The sequence below is a fragment of the Protomyctophum parallelum genome (genome assembly GCF_964188405.1).
Source record: "Protomyctophum parallelum genome assembly, chromosome: 2".
In the NCBI taxonomy this organism is placed as follows: domain Eukaryota; kingdom Metazoa; phylum Chordata; class Actinopteri; order Myctophiformes; family Myctophidae; genus Protomyctophum; species Protomyctophum parallelum.
The window spans coordinates 20,114,868-20,139,867 of NC_139699.1; the positions used below are offsets into that span (position 1 = coordinate 20,114,868).

General features: G+C 44.5%; 1 protein-coding gene across 1 annotated transcript in view; it reads right to left on the reverse strand.

Annotated features, from left to right (window-relative positions):
* vstm2b (V-set and transmembrane domain containing 2B) overlaps positions 1–25,000 on the reverse strand; it is a gene marked incomplete at its 3' end in the record, with an annotated part of 30,084 nt that overhangs the window by 2,098 nt on the left and 2,986 nt on the right. The window contains exon 3 of the mRNA XM_083759226.1: positions 23,740–24,271. Coding sequence (XP_083615352.1) covers positions 23,740–24,271 — 532 coding nt within the window. The remainder of the gene's footprint in view (positions 1–23,739; positions 24,272–25,000) is intronic.

Consider the following 25,000-nt stretch of genomic DNA (forward strand, 5'->3'; position numbering starts at 1 on the left):
GCTTCAAAGGATGCCTCAGTCCCAGCAGGTTAACCCGTTCTGGACGGGAGAACCCTTCTGGGGTTTTTAGGTCGGTGGCCAATTACATATATTTTTTGGGGTTGTTGACATGAACATGTTTGAGAACCATGCACTGATATATAGAAACATTTCAGAAAACTGTCAGGATTTAGAAGGCATTTGTAGAATCGTCGTCAGGCCGAAATGGGTTAATGAGAGTACTCTAGTCCAGGCAGTACAGTCTGATTACTCTAAAACCCCAATATACACGTCTTTGGCCAGTAATCAGATTACCCTCCTATGCCCTCTCCATAATTTCTGTGTCGAGTTTTCGTGTTACACAAATTGACAGTGAATGGAGAATTCACGTCATTATGTGTCTAATTGATATACGATTATAAGAGAGAGACCCCTCGATTATTTTACCTCGGTCATTCACAATTATTTGATTATTGAATAGCAGAGCTCTGCGGCCGTGGCCGTTATAGGGTTGTCCCGATCCGATAACGTGATCTGAAATCGGGGGCCGATCACGGCATTTAAAAAATGGTCAGGGCAAAAAAAATGTGACGCTTGTGATGCGTGATGCTTGCGAAACTCGACTTTGTCTCTTTCCTTACCGCATCACTGTCGTGGCAATAATCATGTTAAACCACACCCTCTCGTGTAATATTGCTTAAATCCAACCTCCCCCGACATATCAAGATCAGTTTATTCTCTGCGACCGTGGAGTCTGTTCTCCTCTATGGCTGTGAATGCTGGACACTAATACAAGCCCTACAGAAATCCCTGGATGGGTCCTACACCAGAATGTTACGTGTGGTACTGAACATCAACCAGGACGAGCACATCACCAACAAGCGTCTGTACGGGGCATTACCAAGTGTATCAGAGAAGATAGCAGTAAGGAGGATGAGACTAGCTGGCCACTACCACCGACACCAAGAACTCCTGGCCAAAAAGCTTGTACTGTGGGAACTGGGAACCAACACACGATCGATCGAAAGGACGTCCCACACCCAGTGTTGGGCAAGTTACTTTGAAAGCGTAGCTTGTAAAGCTACAAGTAGCTCACCATGGCAGTAGCTTGATCAAGCTACATAGCTACCCCTGGAGAGATGTAGCTTGTAAAGCTACAGCTACATGGAAAAAGTAGCTCAAAGTAGCTCAGCTACTTTTTATTTTTCAGCGTTAAATTGAGAATGTACATGCGGGAGACCCCTCCTCCCCTCTGGGAGACCCCCCCACCCTGCTCCCCTCGGGGAGACCCCTCCTCCCCCTGCTCCCCTCTGGGATTCCCCTCCCACCCTGCTCCCCTCTGGGAGACCCCTCCTCACCCTGCTCCCCTCTGGGAGACCCCCCCACCCTGCTCCCCTCTGGGAGACCCCTCCTCACCCTGCTCCCCTCTGGGAGACCCCCCCACCCTGCTCCCCTCTGGGAGACCCCCCCACCCTGCTCCCCTCTGGGAGACCCCCCCACCCTGCTCCCCTCTGGGAGACCCCTCCTCCCCCTGCTCCCCTCTGGGAGACCCCTCCTCCCTGCTCCCCTCTGGGAGACCCCCCCACCCTGCTCCCCTCTGGGAGACCCCCCCACCCTGCTCCCCTCTGGGAGACCCCTCCTCACCCTGCTCCCCTCTGGGAGACCCCCCCACCCTGCTCCCCTCTGGGAGACCCCTCCTCACCCTGCTCCCCTCTGGGAGACCCCTCCTCCCCCTGCTCCCCTCTGGGAGACCCCCCCACCCTGCTCCCCTCTGGGAGACCCCTCCTCACCCTACTCCCCTCTGGGAGACCCCCCCACCCTGCTCCCCTCTGGGAGACCCCCCCACCCTGCTCCCCTCTGGGAGACCCCTCCTCACCCTACTCCCCTCTGGGAGACCCCCCCACCCTGCTCCCCTCTGGGAGACCCCTCCTCCCCCTGCTCCCCTCTGGGAGACCCCTCCTCACCCTGCTCCCCTCTGGGAGACCCCTCCTCACCCTACTCCCCTCTGGGAGACCCCTGCTCCCCCCTGGGAGACCCCTCCCACCCTGTGATACCAGGGCCAATTAGAGGCAGCTGTCAAGTGCTGATATGCCCTCAAAGCAATCAGAAAAAGGAACAGTCCTTGATTTTTCAAAGGGGGTTCTAGTACAAGAATTAACACAGCAACCAATGGTCAAAATTAATATATTTCTTTCATGTTATTGCCCAACATTGTAGCTTGTAACTTGAGTAGCTAAGCTACAAAAAATGACCCAAAAGGTAGCTGAGCTACTTGACGAGGTACACAAATATGAATGTAGCTAAAATACCACAAGCTACAGCAAAATGTAGCTCAGCTACGTAGCTCAGCTACATGTAGCTTAATACTCCCCAACACTGCCCACACCTACCTATATGTGGACATACTAAAGAAGGATTCTGGCGCAGAAAGCACAAATGTGCTGGCCAGATGTGTGGAGAACCGAGATGACTGGAGACACCGATGGAGGACTCGTCTGAGGACGACGTAGAGAGATACCAAATATAGATTATATATAGTGTGCTGCTGCTGCATGTTTCCTGGGGTGTATTGTACTATCTATGAAGTGAACAGTCACCACCTATACACCGTATTGCCATCAGGGAAGAGTAACCAAAGCACCATGTTGCTTATACTGCTCATTTTAGAAACAGTTTATTTTACCCCCAGGCAGTTACATAGTGAGCATGCAGCAAGGCTATCGCTATACATTATTGGCAAATACTCTCTAAGTGAGACAACCAGCACTGCCCTGTACGTTATTGCTGCTGTATAGTGTATGTAATGTTCTATTAGTATATAGTATGACCCATGTAATTGTAATTATTAAGGTTTGATTTAGACTATTGTGATATCAAATATGCATTCAAACATACAGGATAAGTATTTATTTAAAGATTTGGGACAAACAAGTATTTAGAAAGACACGCTGTCTGTCTGTCTGTCTGTCTGTCTGTCTGTCTGTCTGTCTGTCTGTCTGTCTGTCTGTCTGTCTGTCTGTCTGTCTGTCTGCCTGCCTGCCTGCCTGCCTATCAAATAATTAAATATGTATTAATTCAATATGGCTATTTTTTTAAATATAATATACAATAATGATACAGTCTAAAATGTAGCTATTGTGTCCATACACAATAAAGGCTACGAAAGAACATTATAAAATAAAAGTTTTTAAGTTTGCCTTGAGCGGGATCCGAACCAGGTGCCACACGGAGCAATAAATCGAGAGGCATTTGCACAGACCCCTAGACTATTAGAACGCCGTGACTTGCCTTAAAGAAACGTTCCACTGGGAGGCGGTCTTTTGCAACGAGAGCAGAAAAAAAAATATGAAGAAAGATAACGATATGATTGGGTGTTTTACAGCAGGAACTATTAAGTTAGCTATAATAATAATAATTCATATTCGTAGCACAGCCAGTGGTCACGTGACTTGACACATTTACCCCCGCACACACGCACGCACCTCCCCTCCCGTATCGGACTATTGTCCCGTCTAACCTCCTGGGGTCCGTAATCACGGACCGGCCGACCTAATCACGGACCGGCCGACATAATCACGGACCGGCCGACCTAATCACGGACCGGACGACCTAATCACGGACCGGCCGACCTAATCACGGACCGGCCGACCTAATCACGGACCGGCCGACATAATCACGGACCGGCCGACCTAATCACGGACCGGCCGACCTAATCACGGACCGGCCGACCTAATCACGGACCGGCCGACCTAATCACGGACCGGCCAACGCACCTACGGACCGGCCGACCGTGCTTACCGGCCGGCGCGTGGGGCGGAAGAAATGGATTCTGCCCTTGCTGCGGACCAATTCTGGCCGGAGCGATATGTGGCTGTATGGGGCCGCTAGAGGCGGGATCAACGCGAGACTTATGACATATTGAAGCTGTGCCACACCGCAAATGTAAACTGACAACAATCAAAATTATTATGGAGATATCAGATTTTTTTTCTGCCTGAGAGATCCCAGATGCAGGCAGGAGGAGGGAACTTGTGAACTCAGTACTGCCACAATCTGGGGGAGTCAGGTTAGATCAGGGAAGCTCACCTCCGACAATGAGCGTCCGCCCTCTGTATCGCGCTCTGTGGTCGAGGTGCAGTGTTGTTTTTGGCAGCAAATTTAGGTTTTAGTTTAGTCATAGTCTTTGGAGGAAAACTTCATTTAGTTTTAGTCACATTTTATTCGACTATAAATGTCATAAGATTTTATTCGACAAAATGTATAGTTGATTTAGTCGACTAAAATGTATTTTGGTGGACCTTGATGGTGTCATAATGGCTGATTCTAGCCGATCTACAAGCTCACAACGCGTCGCAGCGTGACGCGTTGTGAGCTTGTATAGATCTGCTATTTTCAGCATGCAAGCAAGTGTAAAATGACTTGTGTCTTACTTATACTGGATCTTTTGTACACTAGTCCCTTCCTAACATTTTAGTCTAGTTTTTATTTGTTGACGAAATTGTCTATATATTTAGTCTCACTAAGAAACGCACGAACAACTCCCGGTGCTCGTTCATGATTTCGGCCCGGCACGCTCATGGATGCAATTCTATGACGTAGATACTAGGCCCAAAATGGAGCGGAGCCCACCACTTTTCCAACCCACAAGAAAGGGTAAAAAGGGAGCATGATATGCACTGGGTGAGCAACTACATGCAAGAGGACGGGAGGTGGAATTCGGGTCTCTATTATTTATGATGCTATGGTCCATGCAGCTGGATTGTTCAAAACAAAAATCCCTTCATCCTGATTGTTGCAGGTGATGCATTGACATTTCTGGAGAATTATCTCGACAGGTTGAAGTCTGCCAGCAAAATAAAAGCAGCCTCAGGGTGCGTGCAGTCTCCTCTCCTTCACTGTTCACTCTACTAAAGCTGCGGTAAGATAGTGATAAAATAGTAATCATTGCTATAATTTGTTCAGTGGCGCGGGTCTCTCTCCATGCCTCCAGCTCTTTAGTAAAAGGAAAATAAATGTCCATTTGGGTTACCAATTCCATCCAGTCAGGAGCGAGAACCCCATTAATCAGAACCCCACTCGTCAGCTGTAATAGAACCGTGTAGCTATCCAGTGACAGATCAACCCCTCTCAAGGCCCTGGCGCTTCACCAAATCAAAAGGCCCTACAGATTCAGCCAATTATTAATTAATTCATTAATTAACATGCATGCGTTTAGCGCATATCCACTACTGCCTGCGCTGCCCGCTGACACACAAGACACAGCAGCCACTGCCGCACTGGGCACAGCCTTTCCAACTTCAGTCTCTGCTAAACTATTATGTAAGGACTAGGAGATTACTTTATGGTTATTAATACAGTCATTAACAAGAAACATGCGTGGCAATGATGAGATGGGGAAGAAACGATGCTGTTTCATGTATTTTCTTATAGGCCTACTGTAATCAACAGCCAAACAGCTGATTGATGGACCACGCATATCATCAAGACAGATTAATTATTGACGACAATGCAACCTGTGGGTGCAACGTCACTGAAAACTTTTATAATAGCAATTACATTAATTTACTCATGAGTGCTGAAATCGTGAAATGGAGGATGTAAGAACACACTTTTGTTAAATAGGCTGTATGTTATTGTCGCAACAACACACGTTGGTCGGTCTGAGTGAGGGGGCCTTCCTGAGCGAGGGGGCTTCTGACGGCTGACTCGCTTCCCCTCTGTCAGAGGAGGAAGGAACCCCCCAAAACCGACTGCTCCCTCCCGAAAACTGCTACAGACGAGAAGACCAAAAACACTAGGGGGTTCCTGTGTTGCGTTATAGTTTTCGAAAGAAGCAACAGAGCAAGCAACTGCCTCCCCCTGGCCAGCCGGGGCGCCTGATGAAGGGGAAAGGAACTGGTTGGAATAACGTGTTCCTTCCAGGCGCTACGTCCAACCAGGGAAACTCCCCCCTGTCAGGTGTAAAGGAGCAACTTGGACACTCAAGCATGAAGGAAGCATGAGTTAAGTCCGTTGCTCTCCCCAGGTTGGCGGAGAGTGTGTAGAGCCCAGGATCACATTAGATGATTGACACAGGGGTGAAAAATGGGTTACAAAATCGTGGGATGAAAAATATATATAAAAAAAGAAAGAAGCAACAGCTGTAGGCCTACCTAAATACTACCTATAGTCTCGTACCAGGCCCTGCAAGCTTCGGGCCCTGGCGCTTAAGATCCACCTAGTTCCATTGTTAATCCGGCTCTGTAGCTATCCAGTTCCGATGTCGTCACTGCTCATTTCTTTTATTTTGTTTAATCGCTTCCAATTTCACTTGTTTATCCTGTATATCTGTATGATGAGGGGGATACGCACAACAGTAACAATTACTGCAGTGAAATCCTGAGGTGTAGCTAGCTGCTCTGTCCGTGCGTATAACACAGACTCCCTGTGGCGTGATCAATGAATATAGGGTTTTTTTCTTCCTATGAAATCGCATAATTATGCAGCAATAGTTTGCATGACTTATTGGACAGAGACATCTGCATTCACCAGTAGAATGGTCTTGGAGGGCAGAGAGGGCCCAATGGCTCAGCCCAAGCAGAACTCCACCACATGCTGTGCCCATAAGTCAAGTGGTTCTCTAATTGGGGTCTGGGGCCTTGCATGGGTCCACAGCAAATGTAATGATAGTTTGGAGCCCAGTACTTAACACTTTTTATGCTAAGGACGTTAAAAATGTATAGTATATATGCATACGATTAATCGGTACCATAATCAGAATAGGCCATGTAAGCCATACAAATGCCATATCGGTATCGAAACGATCTCAAAATAATAATACAGATTATTTAATCGGTTTTAACCAGCAAATATGTTTTTAAATGAAAAATTGAATAAATCATCAATGAGTTATATATAAATGAAAGTGTCTAGTACCTCTAGTCTAGAACAAAAGCAAATATGATGAAATATCTTAAGTAAAAATAAACGTTTCATGTTTCTACGTTTAATTTGTATACTCATCTCATTCAGTTGTGAAAACAGACACTTGGAAAAGAGTATAGGCTATTTATTGATTGATGTAAAACGTTACGATGTAACAGGCTTTGGGCCAAGCCCCTATAGGGCCTAGACTTTTTTTCCATTGTGGTCCTCTGTATAATATTGGAATCGGTCAGAATCGATATTGGCAGATATCCTGCAAATAATCAGAGATCGGTCATAATTTCATGCACCCCTAACGTACACGTCCTGGAAATCAAATACACTGGGTGCCTTGGATGTGTATAGGTGTCCTTGTGTCTTTTTTATTGATAAATAAAGGTTTGTTGTCCTTGCCTTCTTCAGTGTACACCATAGAGTATTAAAAGGATAGAGACTGAACTGGCGCAAAGCTCCGCCCCCTCCGCTATTCATGTCAGTGGAAGTTGCTCAGTGGCGTTTTGAAGCCGCCGGAGGGACCGTCTATTTCCCCCTTTTTGGGCGCATTTCCGCATTTTACCTCCAAAATCGCCTAGCACTATAGTTGCATTGGTCATCCATCCATCCATCCATCTTCAACCGCTTATCCGTAGTCGGGTCGCGGGGGCAACAGCTTTAGTCTTTGTATTGAGTTTGTGCTTAAAAATGTACTGTAAATTCTACAAACTGTTAATAAATATTTCAATCAATCAATCAGCTCCACCAGAGAGCTCCAGACTTCCCTCTCCCGAGCAACATTAGTGACTTCCTCCTGGGGGATTCCGAGACGTTCCAAGGCCAGAGAGTCGATGTATTTCCTCCAAATGCGCCTTGGTCTGCCCCGGGGTCTCCTCCCAGTGGGACATGCGTCGAGGACCTCCCTAGGGAGGCGCCCGAGTGGCATCCTAACCAGATGCCCGAACCACCTCAGCTGGCTCCTTTCCAGGCGAAGGAGCAGCGGTTCTACTCCGAGTCTCTCTCGTGTGACTGAACTTCTCACCCTATCTCTAAGGGAGATGCCAGCCACCCGTTGAAGAAAACTCATTTCAGCCGCTTGTATTCGTGACCTTATTCTTTCGGTCATGACCCACACTTCATGACCATGGATGAGAGTAGGAACGAAGATTGCTCGGTAGACAGAGAGCTTTGCCTTCTGGCTCAATTCTCTTTTCGTCACAACAGTGCGGTACAGCGACTGCAATACCGCCCCTGCCGCTCCGATTCTCCGGCTGATCTCCTTCTCCGTTCTCCCCTCACTCGTGAACAAAACCCCGAGATACTTGAACTCCTTCACCTGGGGTAATGCCTCATTCCCTACCCGGACTGCACAATCCACCGGTTTCCTGCTGAGAACCATGGCCTCAGATTTGGAGACGCTGATCCTCATCCCAGCCGCCGTACACTCGGCTGCGAACCGGTCCAGTGAGAGCTGAAGGTCTTGGACCGATGGTGCCATCAGGACCACATCATCTGCAAAAAGCAGTGATTCAACCCTTAGGTCACCGAGCCGAATACCCTCTCCGCCACGACTACGCCTCGATATCCTGTCCATGAAAATCACAAACAGGATAGGTGACAAAGCGCAGCCCTGGCGAAGGCCAACCCCCACCGGAAACGAATCCGACTTACTCCCAAACACACGGACACAGCTCTCGCTTTGGGTGTACAGAGATTGGATGGACCTCAATAAGGTCCCCCTCACCCCATACTCCCGCAGCACCTCCCACAGGACATCCCGGGGGACCCGGTCATATGCCTTCTCCAAATCCACAAAACACATGTAGACCGGATATGCATACTCCCAGGCCTTCTCCAGGATTCCTGCAAGAGTATAGATCTGGTCAGTTGTTCCACGGCCAGGACGGAAACCACATTGCTCCTCCTGAATCTGAGGTTCGACTATCGGCCGGACCCTCCTTTCGAGCACCTTGGCGTAGACTTTCCCAGGGAGGCTGAGTAATGTGATACCTCTGTAGTTGGCACACACCCTCTGATCCCCCTTTTTAAACAGAGGAACCACCACCCCGGTCTGCCACTCCCTCCCTGCATTGGTCATACCAAGTTGTTGTTGAAATTACAACATTTGAGAACCACTGCTGTAATGCCCCCCTAGTGGAGAAAAATAAAACTTCTGGGAACTCAGATTACTGCTGTAATGACTGGGATGGCTCATTCAGCATATCCAAACAAAGCATTCAAATTGGAACATCTCTGTGTTTAGTGAATGCTGGTGCTAAATGCTAAAACTGTGTTTGCCGGGAACCAGCTTGTTAGCTTTTCTTACAATTTACCTTATTTAGTATACCACAATTAAATACAACAGGACAAGACAAACAAACTCACAAACACACAAACAAACAAACAAACAAACAAACAGACAAACTCAATGAAATCAAACTCGCACCGTGACGCACGCACGCACGCACACAGAATAAAATAGAAGCTCGGATACAAATACACATTATCTATCCTGTACATGTGCAGATGGAATTTTGAGCAGCTGTCAAACCAAAGACTTTGCCAAGAGATGCCGCTGTCAGCCATGGTGGCAAGCATTTCTTCGCTGTTGCATTCTGGGTAGGCATTTATTAATGCATTAACCTAAACTCTGCATGCACTCCCTGTTTCGAGCCTCACCATTCCCATATGGCCTTATTGTCTGGCTCAACAAACACCAACGCACACAGGCAGGCACGCATGGCACACATGCAGGCACACTGGCACGCAGGCACGCATGCAGACACGCATGCAGGCACGCACACATGCACGTACGCACGCACACATGCACGTACGCACGCATGCACGCACGCACGCACGCATGCATGCACGCACACATGCACTCTGGCACGCAGGCAAGGTTATCATTTTCTGTCAGCCATTTTATATACCGGTAATTTTTTTTGGTGCAGTGGTGACTATAATAAAGAAGACCAATCATTAAAACAAATCACAGGATATGTTTCATAACACTGCTGAACCATGGGTGTAGAATTATTTAATTTAAAATCTGTTTAAACAATACATTTGGTCCTATCAATGACAGTTTGTTCAAACACCACCACATTTTCTGGATATTTTAAATCAAGTTGTTAAAATGCTTTTTGAAATGGAACAAACAAATACAGTTGAAAAAATACATTTGCCCAAATGTGGCCTTAAATTAATTAGCAATGCCCTGAATGTGAAGAATTCAGATTACCATGTTATTTCATACTTATATATATATCCATTTCCATTATATTACTAGTGTTACAGTGTTTAAATATACTGTAGCTTATAAAGAATATGTATACTTGAATACGCCATGGTCTTGAATGTATCATTTCATAGTCTGAGAAGACCAGATGCGTGACAATGATGGATGGGTTTATAGTCAGTCAGTTTACAGTCAGTACCACTCCGCTCTACGGAAATAAACAGCTGCTATTTGTTTTCAATAGAGATGGATAGACGGCAGACAGGGCAAGAGCTCGACTCCACTAAATGGATTGATCAAATGAAATCTGTTAAAAGTGGTTCCCAGGTCTCTTCATGAAAATACAATGGAGATATGGAGAGAGAGAGAGAGAGAGAGAGAGAGAGAGAGAGAGAGAGAGAGAGAGAGAGAGAGAGAGAGAGAGAGAGATAGACGTGTGTGTTCAGAGTTATGTGTCTGAACTGCGGTTGAAAAATCTAAGTAAAATAAAAATATAAAAATATAAAACCTATATTATTCTATTGCTTTTCTATCCCCTATTTTCTATTTGGCAAAAATTCAGAATATCTAAAAGCTCTCGAAGCAACACAATGCATTGCGAGTAGATTCTTTGTATTTTTTCTGTGAAGGGTAATCAAAAAGAGGTCCGTGTTAGTAAAGTAAGTAAAGGTACGCAGGGTGCCATGCCTCTCCAGCACTCGTAAACACCACCAATATATCCTATATTCTCAAATAATGCAAAGCAACTATATGCTGCTATACTGCTATTCAAACAAGGAAAGGAATATGACTATAATTTGTCCCGTTAGCTCGGGAAACTCGAGCTCTAAAAACCTTTCATCCATTTATCCACCCAGATAAGCAGTTCATCCATTCCTCCATTCTTCTCTCCATCCCCTGCCTGCATCACCTGGCCTCATCCAGCTCCACCACATTAATTGCTCCTGTCACTCAAGTGCGAGGACATTGTGGGGAAATTGACAGACGCACACCTCCACACACGCCCACACAGTCTCCTTCACTTCCACACCTCCCTTCAACACAGCCTCTATTGGCTGCTATGCATGCGCTTAAAGCGGGAGGAGGAGGACAGGGAAAAAAAGAGAGAAAGGCAATCGTTCGGAGCGGCTGGAGTGCTATTTAACCTTCACCGTCTGCTGAAGAATTACGTTGAAAGAGGAAAATCACCCAGAGACAAATTCCTTTGAGTTCCTGTTTCAATATGGAGGTGTCAGTCAGTCAGTCACTGAGCCACTTTACAATGTCTGACACACGTTGACACCGAGGCGAGGATGCCTGAATGTCTAATTGACTATTTGAATGGCCGTCTTCAGCTATAAAAGACAGGTGTGGTGGCAGTACATCACTTGGCTGAAGTGTTCTGATATGAAAAATAATAATAATAACAGGGGGGAGGGGGGATGGGATTTGGGGGATTTTATCAACCACTTAAGGAGTGTAAGCCCTATATACTTTGTTATGCAGGAATTAGCAAAATGTAGACAATCTATAAGCTGACAATGTGCCCTGATGCGTTGTATCTGCCATTTTCAGAATTTGTGAATGAAAATAATGATAATTTGGAGAATAATTTATTTTATTTTATTTACAAATGTTTTTGATACAGAGATAGCCATGGTGGCAAACTGTTCAGGAGAGGAGATTTATTTTATTTAATCAAAAATGAGTGCATAGCACAGGCAGACTCTACATAGACATCTACAGAGCATGTCTGAAATAAATGTCAGAGCTGAAATCGACATGTAACTAGGTATAATGTTAGAGACCACAGAAGTGAACCTTTCAAGCCTGTTTTCTCAACTCGCTGTTTTCTCTATAAGCCAAATCTCCAAAACTGGTACGTAGGTCAAACTGAACAACCAATATGTCAATTTGAAGCTATGATTCCCTTCTTCCATAATGACATATACAAAATCCAATGACATACATGTGTGTCAAGTTTGGTCACAAATCGATTGCCAAGGTCAATGTGGTAAACATGCATTCTTAAATTCTAAATTGACATAGCTATCAAACACAAAAAGACGGTCCACATTGCAATTCTCCAACGGAAATGTGTGGATTTAGATGTATCCATTCCCCATCATCAGCAATTTGAACAAATAAGCAGATAAGGGGATATCAAAAAAGCAGAGTCATGGATCCCCACGGCATTAATCAGTGGTAGTTTGAGGTTTGACCCAGGGCTGTCTGCATGACATTTAATAACCAATTATTCGCTCTCGCTGTTTGTTGCAAATCTTTCCCCTTGTTTGGATGGGGAATCAGAGCCAAGCATTTTACCGGAGGGGTGTCGAATCTGGCATCAGAGGAAAACGCTGATGCCAGCCACATTTGCCAGCCACATTTTTACAGTTATTCCTCTTGGCTTTGAATCTAGACATCCAGATGTCATACTTTAGACACACCCTGGTGAAGACGGCTTAAATAGCTGTCCCTTTAATGTCTTCATAAATTATTACATCGGAGCTATGTGCGGCCACTTTTATGTATCTTTGTAATAGTTTAGACACAGACAAGATATTCCACTTACAATGCTGGACTTGAACAATTTTTATCACTATTTATTTATGCTTTGTTGACCGGAGGCTCTCAGGGAGGGCTCTATACTCTTTTCCCCTCTACACTAAATATAGTCAACGCGTTTTGAGCTGATTTTCTGTTTCCACAGAATGTTTATCTATTATGACGGGGCGGCAGTGGCTCAGGGGTAGAGTGGCCTGATGGCAACCGCAAGGTTAATCCCAGTTCGAACCCGGGCTCCCCCAGAGTTAGTGTCGAAGTGTCCTTGAGCAAGATTCTGAACCCCTTATTGCTCACAATGTGCAGGTTGGTGCCTTGCATGGTTTCCGCCGCCATCGGTGTGTGAATGGATGAATGTAATGCACAATCTATGCAAAGTGCCTTGGATAAAGGCGCTATATAAATGCACAAGCTCAGAATAGGGACGCTAGGGTTCCGCCCAAGTGGTCGACGGACGCATATTTTCCACATAATTGCTACACATGTCGTGTAGCAACGTGAGAAAAGAACAGTGACGCATGATGATCTTTGATTATTAAATTCTACCACAGTCTTATTAAACATACAAGTTCAACCGAGAAATCCATCTTGAATCATCATTAATTGAACTATAGCCACAGTACCACAGTAGCCTATACTAAAGTATTAAAAGCGTGTACGGCAGCACATGCAGGATAAATGCATAAATGCGTCAGCTGACAGGTGCTGACGCATACTGTACTGTAGGAGACAGACAGACAGACAGACAGACAGACAGACAGACAGACAGACAGACAGACAGACAGACAGACAGACAGACAGACAGACAGACAGACAGACAGACAGACAGACTGTGCCCAGTGATTGTGAGGTCAGTGCCTGAGTCTGAGTCATACCAATTAAGGACCAGTGGTGAGAAAAGGACTCACATTATTTACTTAAAGTAATAAAAGTATCAATAAAATAATCTTTGCTCATTTATTTTTCTTTTCAGAAAAGGGGTGGGTTGGGACGGATTATCTTTAGGTAGGATTTAAAAAATGAGGCAAGGGGGTAAGCCACTTACTGTAGTTGTCAATCTGAATTTAAGTTTTATGTGCATTTTTTTGTATGACATTTACCTGTCCCTTTCATCTTAAAATTAAATAAAAATGTATAAAAGATCGGGAAATCAGGCTCCACAAAGGCTTCAAACACACACACACACACACACACACACACACACACACACACACACACACACACACACACACACACACACACACACACACACACACACACACACACACACACACACACACACACACATTGCAGAGTTGCAGTGGATAAACGCTGACATACTTTAATCTCTGGCTTCGACGTCTATATCTTGGCAGCTGCAGCCACACATTTCACGTTGACACCGAGAGCGCACAGGACTATAATTGTGAGATTCTTGGATTAGAATGCCACCACCTGACCTGTGGCACATGACATCCCTGTCTGTCTCCGCTGTGCCGTTGAAGCCAAAATGCCTCTTTAACCCGTTTAGACCTGACGTTGAAATTCTTCAAAATTCTTCAAAATCCAGTTTTATGGGGCCTGGGGTCCACCTATGCTTTCTATGGCATAGGCAGCTCCCGGCAGGATCTGCCGGGAGAATCTAGACGCAGCTGCGCGACATGAGACTAATTAATTAGAGCGACAGAGAGAGAGAGAGAGGAGTGTGTTTGTGTGTACGTGTGTGCGTGTGTGCGTGTGTGTGTCAATTTAACAAAGATGCAGACGATCAGAAATCAGAGTGATCGACGTTTGTGCTACTCTATGCCAAATTGAAGTGGACTCTGTCATAGACTTTATTTTCTCTCCCTGGAAATATAAACGCCTGGGTTTCCGAGGCTACTGTATCAGTGGTTCAGATTTGAGTTAAAATGTTCACTCTGTAATAATATATATTCAAAGATTTGAGGCACATTTTCACGATTTGACCTACAGGTTGTATGAGGTTGCAGATCTGCTATTTTTCAATAGCTAAAGCATAACATGATGCTTAAAACACCAAAAGGGGTTCCTGCCCAAAATGGTTTAAGCTCACGGCCCGCTGCGCCTGCTGTATTTGCATTGTTTGGTTTTCCCTGCCAAGGCAAATTCCTTCCCAATGAACTTGCATCGCCGAAGACGGGCAAGGCGCCGTGTGATGATATGATGTACACACACACACACGCACGCACGCACGCACACACACACGCAAGCACGCACACACGCACGCACGCACGCAAAGACACACAAACCTCAAATGAGCTCAACTCAACCATGGATGTACAGTATATGCACACACCCACCCATGCATGCAATACATCGATACATCCATCCTCACGCATGCGTGCACGCACACACGCATGCACACACGCACACACACACAAATACACAAACACACACACACAACACACAACACACACACACATTCAGAACCACTGCATGCGTATAAGGAATGATGAATTCATTCAATATCGGATTTCCAAACCATCATTATTGCAATATCAATCAACCCAAATGTATAAATACAGTACACTAACAATACAAGTCACTAATACTAACAAATGCATCCATATTCACAGTTTAACATCAATAACGTCAGCAACACAGTCATTGTCATCTTTAGATGAGGCAGAAGGTTGTGACCGCTGCTCCATTCCTCCACACACCATTAATGAGGCCTATTTTATATTTCCAAAATAGCGCTCCATGGCTCGCCTCAGCAATGTGCCTCTTTTTTATCTCTAAATTTTTATCCCGCACGATTTCGGAACCCATATTTTCACCCAGTATCAATTATCTAACGTAATCCTGTAATCCTACGGAGTCTTTTCACCTGACAGGGTAGAGTTTCCCCAGTTGGACGTAACGCGTGGAAGGAATACGTGGGCCAGGGGGAGGTAGTTCAGAGACCAGGATTACTGTCTAATGTTTTTTTGTGAGGGTACCTACCCTAGGGGACACGGGAAGAACATGCAACCTATACAGAAAGGCCCTTTCGCCAGCCCTGCCTCTATATGCTATGTAATATATTAGTCTTGATTCCAAGTAATAAGTAATATAATATTAGGTAAAAAGTAATAAGTAACATATTACTCTCCTAAGTAATATTGCCCAACACAGTCTATTAGAACTGGGCTCTGTTGCCGTGTCTCTGTGCTATCAAGTTCACCAGCAGCGGCAGAAAGAACTATACTCCACCAGGTGCGGCTGCTTCATCTCGTCAGCGGGTGACATTTAGAGAAACACAGAGACAGAACTTCCTGTGGCGTATATAGATTCCCCAGCTGGCGAAATTAATCTCAGCAGGACACAGTCCTATCATCATTCATGAATGATGCAAGACGTGCGACTGGGCGACTTCAATATGTGGCAGCCTGTTGCATCAGCTTTTCCCTACCTGATGATGTCCCTCTGGGTTTAATACATTTAGGCCTGACGTCGAAATAAAAAAAAACGTCTTCTAAATCATGACAGTTTTCTCAGTGGTGCTCAATATTTCATGTCAAGGACCCCAAAAATTATATGTACTGTAATTTGCCACCGACCCCCATTTGAAAATATGTTGCTCTTGCAGGGACCTCCCCAGGAGCAAAGATTTGAGTAAAAGTTGTTCGCTCTGAAAGAATATTCAAGGATTTGCGCCACATTTCCACAATTTTTTAAAAGAATAGCAGACCTACAAGCCCGTATAGCGCGGCATTCGGTGCCGCGCCATTAGCTTGTAGATCTGCTATTTTTCAATAGCTAAAGTATAACATAATGCTTAAATCACCAAAAGGGGTTCCCGCCCAAAATGGTTTAATACAGACGTATTCAGTCTTTTCTCGGTAGCACTTTACAATAATGACCCGTTATGAAGCATTTATAAACGTTTATAAGCAGTTTGTAGACTATTAACAAATCATTAACAACCTGTTTGTTGAGATCCGTAAATGATGGTATATACGCCAGGTATATTGTCAGACAGTATTCTGACATGTGAGGTTCTGCACAATATTCTGATAATACCATTGCATTAGCGGGGCGCCATGGGATATTCCAAAGCAGCCATTACAGCCGTGGATATGCACAGAGAAGGGATGGGACCTCATTTATCCAGTCTGTTTCAGGTTGTCTTTTAGAACAGTGCTTTTCAACCCTTTTCATATCTCGGTCCATTGTTTGTTTGGCATTTGAGCCACGGACCACTGTTTGATGCTGTTTCCATGCTGTATTGATTGTATACCATAGGAGAGATAACAGGCAAACATTGATCAAAATAGACTAGATAGACGTCTGCTTAAATATGGACATACACAGTTTCTACCCGACCCATTATGCTAGCTATGATTTTCTCTTGCCAGATTCCAAAGCGAAATGTTAGTCAGGTAAATGAGGGTGACATGGATTCAGGGAAAAGGGGGAATTGAAGCCAATAGTAAAGTTGAGAACCGCTGAGGTAGTGCATGGGCTGGAATGATGTCGTCGTCGTCGTCCCTGTCCCCTGTCCCCCGTCCCCCCCCATATTGCAGCAGACGTGTAGTAAGGCCAGGTGGATTGTGAGAGCCAAAACGGGCTGTGGTTGTGCTGATAGACACATACTGTGAGAGGATAAGGGGAGAGACATGGCCAATGGATTTGCAGGGGGACACTTTTTGGTGAGCTGTGTGTGTGACAGCACACAAAGTGACAGATATGAAAATCTCTCTTCCCAAAACGTGTTGTCATGTAGTACTACAAATCAGTTGCAGAATGATGGAGAGATGACTGTCCTCAAACAGCCCCCAATCGCCCTGCATAAATGAGAACGAGACAAGACGACACCTGAGTTTTAAGCATTTTATGTTTTTTTATACGTTTACAGGTGGATTCAGTGAACAGAGAGTGGACTGGTGGGAGAGAGAGAGGGATGCCATCAGGAAGGACTGGGCAATGCTATATCGTTATCTTTGACTGCCAACATTGTTTGGTCATGGAGGGACATCAGACATATCAGACATCATATTGCTCTATAGTTGCAATATTGATATTGTAGAAACATACACACCATACACATTTGTACTGTGTTCCACTGGAGCACCCCGTCCAGAATGACTTCTAAAGAATTGTGTCTGTCTGTGATGGCTTTCTGTGACTTTGTCAAGGACACTTGCTCAACCAGCACCTGATATAATGGGATTGTGGGAGTATCGGAACACAATTTACATTTGTCATTTCTTTCTTTCTTGCTTGCTTGCTTTCCCAGTTTGCTATACCTCATGGCCACACAGACCCCCTAAAGTGTAAAATGTAACCAAATCATGGTCTCATTGGTTTCAATTTGCACACTCTCAGACCTGTAAGTGTCAATTTAGTTAATAACTATAATCAATCATTTAGCATCTTCAAAATGGCTGAAATGCATATAGGGCTGAAGTGGGTAACGTATGTTTTGTGATAATAATCAAAATGTTCAAATAATTGTATAGTGGAGCCAAAAATGCATTCATATGTGCGTGCCTCTGAGATGTAGTGGAGTAGAAACAAAAGTACTGCAAACTGGAAATACTCAAGTAAAGTATACAAATACCTCCACATTGTACTTCAAAGGCGCTTATATGTGTGACATCACACCATGTGACCATTATCGTTGCTGCCGGGCAGAAACCTCTTATCTCCATATTTAGTTTTGGTAAATGAACGCCCTATAGAGTGTAAAAACGTGTACGTCACCAAGAGGGGGGCGGCGTCTGAAAAGCTAGCGGCGCCATTTTTGTGGGCTTTAAACTCTAGCCCACATCACTCAGAATAGAGTGACGGTGGTCTGTTTTTGTAAACATTGAGCTCGTAACTGGCGACAACAGTGAGCCAACACCGGGATGGAAAGAAAAAACTTTGGGCTCGACATACCTTACAAGGATTACAGGGCACCATTGCGAGATGTCAGTTTGCACGTCGTTTGTTGAACTCCCTCTGATGTTTTCAAAAAGAACGCACACGGATGGTCGCTCACTTGTAAACAAACCAGACAACCCCACAAGTATGGCGGCCGCTACCACGTGACACATATGTTGACGCCCCCTCAAGGAGATTTTGGTACGCTCTATTGATCCTATACTACAGCACCACACTAAAGCTATTGATCTACATCACCACACTAAAGCTATAGCAGATCCACAAGCGAGGCGTTTTGAGCTTGTAGATTTGTTACTTTTGCTATATTTGAAGGTAGAGTTAGGCCTAAAGTGATATTTTTTGGTTAAAACAACACTTTTATTTTTATTAACCCATTTAGACCTGATGACGATTCTACAAATGTCTTCTAAATCATGACAGTTTTCTGAAAAACCTGTTTCTATGTCGGTGGTGGTCAACCTTTTTCATGTCAAGGACCCCCAGCATTTTCTGTATTTGGCCGCAGACCCCCAACGTTCGCTCTGAAAGAATATATATTCAAAGATTTGTACCACATTTTCACGATTTTTCAAAAATATCTGCTATTTTTCAATATATAAAGTTTAAAATAATGGTTAAAACACCAAAAGGGCTTCATGCCCAGAATGGGTTAAGAGGTTAAATCACTATATTCTGATAGTAATAATTGTTATAGAGTGTATGTTCAGTAACACGGGTCTCCCTGTCTCTCCACCTCTTTAATAAACAGAAAATCCATTTTCAGTATAGGTGACACAATTTCAGCCAATCAGGAGAGAGTAGCCATGCATGTATCAGCTAATTTGTATATAGTGTTCCAGTTCCAATTTGATCTGCTCATTTATTTGTGTCATCACTTACAATTAAGTGATGACACAAAGTGAATCTGTATGCTGACTGAGTTCTCTATCTTGATTTTCTGTTTAATGAAAAGCTGAAGAGACATGGAGAATCCTGTTACTGAACAAACACTCTATAGCAATGAGTAATATCACAATATGGAGCTTTCTAACACTTATTTTAACCAAATAAAATCACTTTCCCTACCTTTGAATTTGAACACTGAAAAGTAACAGTTGTGGACATAATAATATAATGAGGTGTCCTGAGACCATAAAATTAATGCAGTCCATTTTTACCTCACTGTCGAATGCTTGGCGTGTTCAACAACCACACACACACACACACACACACACACACACACACACACACACACACACACACACACACACACACACACACACACACACACACACACACACACACTCACACACACAGCAGGAAACATACAGTGATGTAAGGGCTGTGTGACGGCCATGAAGCCACGCACGCGCGCGCACACACACACACTGGCACTGTGTCAGCAGTAGCACTGACGCAGCAAGGGGCTTCTGCTTTAGAATTCAATGAGATTTAATTATTCACAAGTGTGCTCCATCGATCTGGAGGGAGCCAAGGAGAAGACCTATGGAAGAGAGGTGGATATGGGCACACGGCACGGCACGGGGTGTGTGTGTGTGTGTGTGTGTGTGTGTGTGTGTGTGTGTGTGTGTGTGTGTGTGTGTGTGTGTGTGTGTGTGTGTGTGTGTGTAGGATTTGGTGTGGGGGATGGTTGGGGGCTCTGACTTTTCCCCCTCCTCCTCCTCCAATCTGGTCATCCATTTTGATGTCCGGTGGGGATATATTTTTAGCCCTGCTTCTTGTCAGAATGAATTAAATCCATGCCATTTCCTTTTGGTGAAATGTATAGACATTGATGTGTTTGATGTCACAATCTAACAATTTCATTGAACAATTATGTTAATCACATGTACACCGTAAAAGAAAATGTACGTGGACAAAAATATAATTATAGATGTTTTGTTTTAGAATAGACTATTAGTCTTAATTGGACTTACTTAGTTACACATAAGCCCTGTTTTATACTTAGTAAATGGGCTATTTAAAAAAACGAAAAACCTTTGTGCAACTCATCATCCACACACACACACACCTGCTTATTGAAAGGAACATTTATTAAGGCAAAGGAATTAAAACTATATAACAATTTCAGATTTAATTAATGCATATTAATCAATTACTCCGATTAACTGCTGCAGCCTGCACCCATTAAGTGGTATACAAAAAACAACAAAAATAACTGTTCTACGTCCATGCAGGGAAAAAGTGATATGGACTATACTGTAGGTGAGTCATCCTTCACTATAGTCACTCCATAAAGAGAACGGCACGGGGCTGAACGCTATAGACCAGTGGTCCGGGGACCACCAGTGGTCCTTGAGGGAGTTCCAGGTGAATGATGGAGCGTTGGTAACCAAATGGACCCTCTTGAGAATGTAAAATGAAACCAAATGGACTTTGGTTTAATTTTACACTCTTAAGAGTTAAATTATTGTTAAAAAGCTGCATTACTTAAAGTTAATTTACAAGAAGTGTACAGCCTCTACACAATTAGAGAATGTATAGGAGAATTGTTAGTTTTCCTGTTATCTCTCGGGTACCAACATAAATACAGCATGGACATATTCTTTAGTTTTGGGTCTGCAGGGCCAAAATCCATCAAATGGTGAGTCAAATGCAGAATACATAATGGGCTTTGATATGAAAAGGGTTGAAAGCCACTGAGTGAGACGGTCTGGTGCAGGGCTCTGTAATGCTGTGGAGGGCATTTTTTCCTGACACGGTTCGGGGTCCACTTGTCCCCTTAAAAGGAAAGGAAAGGATTTGTATTGAAAGGAAATCAATACGAAGCCATTCTGAGTGACTGCCTTCATTCTATATGAAATACTAAACTCTATACTAAAGTGTGGTCTCCTCCAGCATGTGGATACTCCAGTGTTGTGTTTTTCAAAAGACTAAGACTAAATCAAAATATTCGGGGAAAAAAACCAACACCATTCAGTCCTATTTAGTCTTCTGAAAAACCTTAGTCTTTTAGTCTTATAGTCTTAGTCAACAAAATGAACAGTGCAATTAATACTCCCATCCACTGAATGTGTTGAGTATGAGTATGAAAATGACATGAATCATAATATGATATGGCGCCTCCACAGTCACCAGATTCCAACCCAATTAATAACCTATGGGATATGTTGTACTAGCCCTGTCAGATAGCCAGACATGCAGACACAAATCTGCCGGTACAAAATATCCTCGCCACCACGCAGTGATATAGTCTGGCCACACAAGGCTATAGGCAGTATAGGGACTTACCACTATCATCATCAAAACACATTCACAGAGGAATGGATATAAGCGAATGGTTGTCCAATGTCCATGCTTCTAGTAGAATTCCAGAAATCACACATTCATGCACTTCACGTACGCACACACACACACACACACACACACACACACACACACACACACACACACACACACACACACACACACACACACACACACACACACACACACACACACACACACAGCAATAGCATGCACAAGTACATTAACACACTGGCATCTTATACAGATTGACACAGACAAATATGTCCAACACATTGAGGCATAAATCCTCCCTTACTTCCCATATTTGCATAATAGCTTATGCTAACTAACAACACAGCAATCAAATCAATTGAATGCCATTGCGTGGGTGGTGAACAACTCCAGATTATGTTTCAGCATAAAGGGTAGACATGCAAGTAGAAAGACGCGTGCATATCAAATCTAAAACTAATATTTCATATAGTGTCATCATATATACCAAGGAGGCACAGGCATATACTGTATGGATGCTGTTGAATGCCACCCTGTCTTTCTCTATATATCCTTCACTGTGCGAGAAAAGTAAAGCGCCTTGAACATTTTCTGTCATAACATAATCTGGAATACAGAGAGAGAGAGAGAGAGAGAGAGAGAGAGAGAGAGAGAGAGAGAGAGAGAGAGAGAGAGTCTTAAATGCAGTATTATAGTATGTGTGGTAGGGATTTTTTCCCCCAACACTCCATATTAGGCTATATTTGCGTGGGATGGATTACTGCACTTCTGACAGACTGGGAGTTTAATGCCCATGTGGTTATACATAACGTTTGGTTTATATGGCCCCTCTGTTCCATCACCACTAGGGGTCACTGTCGCTCTTCTCCAATTCTCCACTCATTGTCCAACACCTCAGTTCACATGTGACATGCACACAAACTCCTCAGTGGTGGGGGGAAAATTACTATTTCTTTTGTATTATTATTTTATACTTAAGTAAAAAGTAGCAATACTGACATATGGAAACCCTCCATTACAAGTAAAAGTCTGGAATTCAAAATGTAGGCCTACTTGAGTGAAAGTACAAAAGTATTGGCGTGAAAATGGACTTATACTAAGAAGTCCAGTACTACCAAGTACTCATTGTGCAGAATGTCCCATTTCAACTCATCAAACGGTATACAAATCTTTTGAAAATAACATATCTACAAGCTCACAATGCGTCGCATCGCGACGCATTGTGAGCGTGTAGATTGGCTATTTTCGAATGGCCAAAATATTAATGTACAGTGTACAGTATACAGTGTAACCCTAACCCAGGCTGAAGTCGTTAGTGCATGTTTTGTGATTATAATCCAAATCTACTAAAGTTACTAGTAACCACATAATTGTTAAAAGTATTTGAAAAAAAGAACCCCCCCCCCCCCTCCCTTTTTTTTTTTTGTTCTTATCATCCAGTCAACTAGTTCCAACTAAAGGTCGACTAGTGGATTTACTAGTACATAAGTTAAATGTACATTCCTCTGTGGACTTCCCCCTCAGTGTTAATTGTTTCCCCAAGAATATTTTGGATTTAGACTTTTGAATAACACACCTTGGGCTGTATTTTGTGTGTCTTAAGTACCAGGTCTTATTCCCTAACTTGAGTAAACTAAAGACCTGGAGGCGTGATCAATGCCATTTGGCTATTCTGAGTGGCCAAAGAGCATTGATCACGCCTCCAGGTCTTTAGTTTACTCAAGTTAGGGAATAAGACCTGGTACTTAAGACACGCAAAATACAGCCCCTATAGTCTATTTAGTCTTCCGAAAAAAAAACCTTTAGGGCTCTATTTTAGTCCATGCTAAACCCCTTATCCCTAAACTATTTTGCCTTTTTTCACGAGACATAGCCAAAGCATTTCCGGGGGTCGGTCCCCAGAACCCCAAAAACGTTGAGAACCCCTGTTACAGTCAACACCATCCACACTGTTCCACACACACACTCACCAGCTCTGTGCTGCTGCCGCAGGATGGCCGCGTTCCCCGGCCGCGGCGAGGCGGAGGACCTGGCCACCGAGGCGGCGGTGGTCGACGACGCTCCTCCGCCGGACGGGGCGAGCCCGTCGGGCACGCCCTGCTGAGGCACCCGGGGGGGCTGTTGCTTCCCCCCCCCCTGATGTCCGTCTCCTCCTGCCCCCTGCTGCGCGTTGTTGCTGCTCCCCCCGCCGTGCTGCCACTGGCCCTGGCCCGGCTCGGACGTGGCCCTGCCCGTGCCCGCCGCCCCCGCGTTGCCGCCGCCGCCGTTCCGCAGTGGCGAGCGGTTCTGGATGTGCGACACGGCCTCCTCGGCCAGCATGCCGCTGTCTTGGCGCGGCGGTGGCCCCGACTCGGTGACGCGCAGCGTGGCCTGCACGGTGAACTCCTGTGTCTCGTCGGCCCACAGGTCGGACACGCGGCACTCGTACAGGCCTTCGTCCTCGCGCTTCACCTTGGACAGGCTGAGGCGGTGCGAGATGGCGTTGCCCTGCACGCGCACCGTCTGCGGGAGGAGTGTGTGTGTGTGTGTGTGTGTGTGGGGGGGGGGGGGGAGAAATAGACGGTTGGTGGAAAAAGTATTTGTGTTTTGTGCTTAAGTAAAGTGTCAATGCTGCAACGTGACGTCAATATACTCGTATAGTAAATACCTGGCATTCAATGTTGATTTGAGTAAAAGTACCAAACGTAGAAAGTATACTCATTACGCAGAATGTCCCATTTCACAAGTTGAAAATGTATATATTTAATTAAAAAGAAAAAATCTATTGGCCAATCTACAAGCACACAAGCGTGTAGATCTGCTATTTTCAAATGGCCGAAGCTAGGGCTGAAGTGATTAGTGTGTACAATACTAACCAAAAGTAACTATGGTAACCATAAGTATTGGAAATTGGAAATACTCAAGTAAAGCAGAAAATACCTAAAAAAAATACTTATTTACTTTACACCACTGGAAATAGAGTGAGAAAGGGAACGTGGCATAGGTAAACGGACAGATAATATTGACTGCTTGGGCAAATAATTAGGCAATCCTTACACAATACAATCATTATTTTAGCATCGAGTCACTCGCTGGCTTTCGTGGTGTTCTGACTCAGGGGCAGGCAGTGGCTTTCTCTTTTCATTGCATACGAGGGAGACAAATTAACAAGTTGTGACCTCATACTGGCTGCTTACCAGGCACCAACTGGCCTGGCTCTAAAATAAGTCTCAATTAAGCTTTTGGCAAAGA